The sequence below is a fragment of the Numida meleagris genome, chromosome 19 (assembly GCF_002078875.1).
Source record: "Numida meleagris isolate 19003 breed g44 Domestic line chromosome 19, NumMel1.0, whole genome shotgun sequence".
Classification (NCBI taxonomy): domain Eukaryota; kingdom Metazoa; phylum Chordata; class Aves; order Galliformes; family Numididae; genus Numida; species Numida meleagris.
Genome location: NC_034427.1, coordinates 9750544 through 9756421, shown reverse-complemented (window position 1 = coordinate 9756421; position 5878 = coordinate 9750544). Strand labels below are relative to the sequence as shown.

The 5878-nt window shown below is 63.8% G+C and overlaps 1 protein-coding gene across 3 annotated transcripts in view; it reads right to left on the bottom strand.

Annotated features, from left to right (window-relative positions):
• SLC52A3 (solute carrier family 52 member 3) overlaps nucleotides 3463-5878 on the bottom strand; it is a 3788-nt gene continuing 1372 nt past the window's right edge. For all 3 annotated transcript variants that reach the window (XM_021416780.1, XM_021416781.1, XM_021416782.1), the window contains 4 exons: nucleotides 5636-5797; nucleotides 4146-5197; nucleotides 3799-3922; nucleotides 3463-3724 (listed from right to left, as the gene is read on the bottom strand). In XM_021416780.1, coding sequence (XP_021272455.1) covers nucleotides 3512-3724; nucleotides 3799-3922; nucleotides 4146-5173 — 1365 coding nt within the window. In that variant the 5' untranslated portion in view covers nucleotides 5174-5197; nucleotides 5636-5797 and the 3' untranslated portion in view covers nucleotides 3463-3511. The remainder of the gene's footprint in view (nucleotides 3725-3798; nucleotides 3923-4145; nucleotides 5198-5635; nucleotides 5798-5878) is intronic.

Genomic DNA, 5878 nt, shown 5'->3' with positions numbered 1-5878 from the left:
AGCCCCCCGGAGCGTCGTGGCAGTGTTGGGTCCGGTCCTCGCTCCCCGCCTCCCTCTGTCCCCCCCACCCCCACCCGTAGCCGCGGACAATGGGGACACGCGGGGACATGGGGCGGGGGGGGGTGGGGGTGCTGCCTCCTGCTGCCTTTGTCTCCCTGCCGCCAGCCCCCGGGGCTGTGAATGACGGGGCGGGGGTCCAGGCGCTGTCACTGTTCCCATTCTCTGTCCCGGTTCCCATCCCCTATCTCCATCCCTGTTCCTTGTTCCTAACCCCGTTCTGTGTCCCTCTCCCTTGTCTTATCTCTGTCCCCTGTCCCTTTCAGACGACCCCTTTATTTTTCCCTTGTCCCTTCCCTTGTTCTCTGTCCCCATTCCCGTTCCCTGTCCCCAGCCGCTCTTCATTGTCCCATCTGTCCCATCCCCATCCCTGCCCGCTGTCCCTTTCCCCTGTCACCATCCCTCTTCCCTTGTCCCTTTCCCCACCTTCTGTCCTTCTCCCATGTCCCTATCCCTATCCCTGTCCCGGGGGAAGTGCCGTGACCTTCGCAGCCCACAACAATAGCCGGGCTCGTGGCGGTGCATTGTTCCCTCCCGGAGCCCCCCCCCCCCCCCCCCGCCGCCTCCCCTCTCTGCACTGAGCACGCGGCACAGCCGCTCACGCCGGTCCCCCCAGCCCCCCCCGGAGCAGGATGAGGCCCTTCTTGCCGGCAGGCTGTGGTCCCAAGCTGGCCGTCCTTGGGGCTGGCAAATGACAGAGGGGACCTGGCTGGAGCACCTCTACTCCCCATCACTGCTCTCACTGCACGGCCAGAGCCCTGCAAACTGAGCTGGGAGCCACAGTGGGAGCTCTGGAGCAAGCCCCTGTGCCAGCTGGAGGTGACAAAGGGCTCGTGGGGCACAGCGAGCAGGGGAACCCAGCACAAAGGACCTGCTCCTTGTGGATCCCTGTCCTGCCACCAGCTTGGGAACCTCAGCCAGCCTTGCCTTGCTTTGCAGTGCCCTTGAAGCTGGTGCTCCCCCCATTACGCCGTGAGCATCCCCCTCTCCTCTGAGCACCTGGGGAAAGGCCACGCTGTCCGAGCCCTGTGCTGCACCGAGAGCACTGCAGCACTCAGCCCTGAGCAGCCCAAGGTCCGTCACCGGCAGTCAGTGTGGGCTCCTGATGGTGCCCTTCGGCTGGGTGCACAGTGTCACATGCAGGGGACAAGAGCAGCACCCTGTGGTGGCACCCCAATCCTACTGCTGCCTGTGGCACGCTGATGGCCATGTGTTCCTTAAGCTGTGCTGGGAGCTGGGGGCATCTCTGTGCTGCATTTGTGCGGGGCCAGCGACCATACACTCACTGCTTTGTGTGGCATCCCATAACCTAAGGTATCCCATGCTCCACCACATCCCATAGCCCAGGACATCCCCTAACCTGGGGGATACCAGGGGATACCCCAAATTCTATAGCATCCCATAGCCCATGTCACAGCATAGCCTGGAGTACCCATGTTCTGTAGCATCCCATAATCCAGGGCACCCTATAGACTGGGATACCCATAGCCCCCAGCATCCTATAGCCTAGGACACCCCATAACCCCGGGTACCCCACGTCCTGTTGCCCAGCTCATACCATAGCCCTGGGTGCCCATAGCCCCCAGCATCCCATAGTCCAGTGCATCTCTCATCCCAGGGGCACCCCCACAGCTCACCCCACTCCCACTCCCAGGCTGGGGCTCCCACTCTGCTCCCCCCATGGCACTGGGGCCCACTCCTTCCCAGCAGCGCTCGCCGGGGCCATGGCATGAGCCCCATCTGGCCCTGCGGTGCAGCCCTGACGTCAGTCCAAGTCCAAGGTCACCTCTCCTCGAGGTGCAGCCTTGGGGTTGGCCCCAGCATCTCCATCCCCCGGCCCCCGGCTCCCAGCCCTGAGCTCCTTTATTTATTTATCTGTGTGTGTGCGATCACTTTTCTTGAAGGCACGTTTGCAGAACGGGCGATTACTTACGCCCTAGTTGGGCCGAGCTTGCCTGCCTGCCCGCTGCCCTGTGATTTTTTCTCTCTCCAGGCTGTGGTGTAATAAGGGAGGTAATTAAGTGTAAAAGACAGGGGGAGGGAGGGCTGGGAGAGGGGGAATAGGAACTGGCTCCTTTCAGAGGCAGGGGACTGAGATAATGTATGTTAATAACCTGCAATCAGTCCTGCGGAGCTGTGCTAATATTGCTGACTGCAGCACGGCTGGGCCCCCCCAAACCTGCCCCCACCACGGCGGGGAGGGGGAGCTCCAGAAGAAAGGCCCGGGCGTTCTCCTGGAGCACGGCTGGGTGATGGCTGCATCCCTATCCCTGCCTTCCCGAGCAGCTGTATGGAAATAATTCCTGCTCGCTCGCAGAGCTCGGAGGCGATTGTTCCCCTGTGCCGTGCTGGAAAGGGAGGGGGCGGCGGGGGTCTGCGGGGCGAGGGTCTTTGGGGACCTGCGTGTCTGGGATGGGCAGGAGCATCCTCCTGTGGGGCACGGGGGGGAGGGCTGGATCCCTTTGGCTCACGGTCTCGTTGCAAGGTTTGTGGGACGCGCCGAGCTCTCGGGATGGGACAAGCCCCCCACGGTGCCCCTGCATCCACCGCTGCTGCTCAGCCCTCAGCACTGTCCCTCTCCCCACGCTCCCCCTGTGCATGGGGGATGCGCGGTGCCGAGCCCAGGCCGTGGGACCCGTGTGGGGCGGTGGACGATTAGCAATTCCAGCCGCGTCCTTCCCGCAGGCGGCCGGGACGCAGCCGGGGCCGGGGGCTGCTCGGCTCTGCATCGTTAAGGCACAGCAGAGCGGGTCTGTCGCTGCTGCTCCCGAGGGGAGCAGATTGCCAGACAAAGAGCCGGGGACAAAGGCCCGGCTGCCTCGTGCCCCGGGGAAGGGGCGCAGGCGCGTGTGGAGACCGGGTGCTGCCCGGCCTGGGGGCTGACTCTGCCCCCCGGGCCCCCCCGGACCCCCTGTTGGCACAGCCGAGGTGCGGTCGGGTACCAGGTGGCACAGTTCTGCCACCCCTTGCTGTGTGACAGCCTCGCACCGTTCATGGCATGGCTGTGGGCATGGGGCTGTGCTGCAGCTGTGTGCCCCCCCCCAGCGCTTCCCGTCTGAGCGCAGCCAGACCATGCGGGGGCTGCTGTGGGGCGCAATGGGGTGCAGGGCAGTGGGGGGAGAACAGAAAGCATTGCCAGAGCCCTAGAAGGGCTCCCTGGGAAGGTTACCCCCATCCCACTGTGCCTGTGTCCCCTTCTGCTGCTGGTTTTCCGGGGGGACCTTTGTCTCACTCTGACGATGGCTGCAGCCCTCCCATTCCAGGGCAGCCGTTGCTCTCCACTACGGCATGGGCACGGGAACGAGAAGGAGAACAGGAATGAGAACACAAACACTGCTCCCAGGGGTGCTGAGCCCCGGTGCAGAGAGGTGAGGGGGAAGCAGCAGGTCTGGGCACAGGCCAAAGGGCTGAGCAAACTCCTTCTATTTGTTTGAACACAAGAGGAACACCGTGCTCACACTGGGCACTGCAGGCTGCAGTAGTCGGCGGATTGGAAGAAGCCATAAACGTTGACGAGGGGAAACATGAGCAGGGCGCCGAGCAGGGATCCCAGCTGCTCCAGCGCCCCGTACCACACCAGCGCGCTGTGGCTGCGGCTCCGCAGGATGACCCCGGCCATCACCTTCACGTAGGAGAGCGTTCCGGTGAAGAGCACCCAGGAGAGGATCTGGTGGCACAGGAGAGAGCAGTCAGTGGGGACCTTGAGACCTCCCCCGAAGGGTGAGGGACCTGAAGACTTACAATGATGGCATCGCCCCACTGGGAATGCTGCAGGAGCGGGCACGGGCTCATCACCGCGATGGCCATGTTGTAGGCACCGAAGCCTGTGCCCGCCAGGCTGAGGGTGCCTAGCAGGGCCAGGGACCTGCAAGGGACAGGTAGGTGACACCGAGCGGCACTGCCACCCCAGCACAGAGAGAGGCACAGCCCCATGGCGTGGGCTGCCCACTGAGCAGGCTCCATGCTGGCCCCATCGTCCTCCCTGGGTGAGTCTGATGCCAGGGCATGCGCCCCCTGAGGACACCCAGCTTCCTGGGACTCTCACCCAGCACCCCAAAATGGGGCTGTTTTGGGTCCCCCACACCTACCTGCTGGGCAGGACCATGGCCACGATGCAGGCGAGAGGGTTGGCCATGGAGCTGAGCGTGGCCGAGAGGTGATACGCGGTGTTGCCATACGGCAGGCAAGAGTAGGACTGCACGGATGGCAGGACCCCGTTTGTCAGAGAGCTCACCCAAGTGATGAGGAGGTAGATGAAGGCAAGCTTGGCCACAGAGTAGGAAACCTTCTCCGGGTGGGTCTCCATCGGCCGCTTGGTGCTCTTTGGGCATGAGTAGCCTTCGCCTCTCCCTGTGCCACCATCATCCTCAGGGATCTGGTCAAAGGAGTTCAGTATGATGGTGCTGGGATAAAACTGCTGCTGCGAGAGCTCCCATACCTTGGGCTGCCTGGTCAGGAAGAAGAAAGCCACCAAGCAGGCCACCATCATCGCAGTCATGAGGAGGAAGAAGATGAGGGTAGAGAAGCGGGCTGGGAGGTAGTGGGTCTCCATCCGGAAGATAGTGCCCTCCATGGTCTCATTGCCAGAGGTGATGTTGACCATCTGGCTGACATTGGCACAGCTGGAGATGCCAGAGCCCTGGCCCAGGGCAATGAGAGCAGGGATCAGCCCGCTGAGTCCTTCACCTATAAAGAATGTGGTGAGGTATTGGGCCTGCAGCTGCATCATGAAGGGCAGGAAGGTGACGGAGGAAGTGCAGTCAACCAGGGCCAGGAAGAAGGTGAGGATCAGGAATGCGGTGCTGTGAGTTGTCCCTGCGATGGGGGATGTGTAGTCCCAGAGGAAGGCCAGCAGCAAGCAGGCCACGATGCCCACGGACACAACCACGTAGATAACGACCACCTCCTTCAGCGAGCCGGGCCAGAAGCGGTGCATGAGGGTGACGAAGAGTGGCCCCACGTTGGCCATCTGGATGATGATGGTGATGTAGGAAGGCAGGTCCCACTGCTCTGGCAGCACCGTCACCAGCAGCGGCAGCTCGACCCACAGCCCGTTGATGGCCACCCAGGAGCCCATGCCAAAGGCGCAGGCAAGAAGGTGGGTGAGCAGCGCCATGGCTCAGGGCCGGGTGCCACCGTGCTGTGGAGAGAAGCTTCATTCAGTAGTAGGCCCGTGCCTCTGTCCCCCAGGCCCCTACAAATTCTGCCTGTGTCCCCTCTCCCACACGCAGCCCCAGCTGCTTTTCCTGCAGCACCCAGCAGGCACACGGCTGGCAGAGTGGCACAGCCTAGCCCACAGCGAGAGGCCTTGTGCCACCACAGGGACCTCCCAGTGCCCCCCGCCCTGCCCTGCCCATGGCACCCGCTCTGCTTGGGGGACAGAGACCGGAACCCGGTAGCGTGCTGGAGCTGAGCCAGCACACAGCCTAGCACGGCACGACCTGGCACGGCACAGCATGGCCTGGAACAGCCTAGTACGGCCTGGCGTGGCCTGGCACAGCCCAGTCTGGCACGGCACAGCCTGCCATAGCATGGCGTGGCGTGGCCTGGCACAGCCTGAAGCACTGTTGCCTCTTACCTGGGGGCCGTGAGGTCTCTGAGGCCGCACTGCTGGGACCCGAGGCCTCGCCCTTCCCTCCGCATCCGCGGGCAGTGCCGAGCAGCTCGTCTCCTCCCGCCGGCCCCTGGTGACTGCAGCAGGCTCCGGCGGCGGTGGGGCAGAAAGGCCCCGCGGCCCCACCTGCAAACAGGCCCCGGCTCATACCTGCGGCCTGAGTCAGCCCCCGCCCGCCCCGAGCCCCTGCCCTCCTCCCGCCCGGCC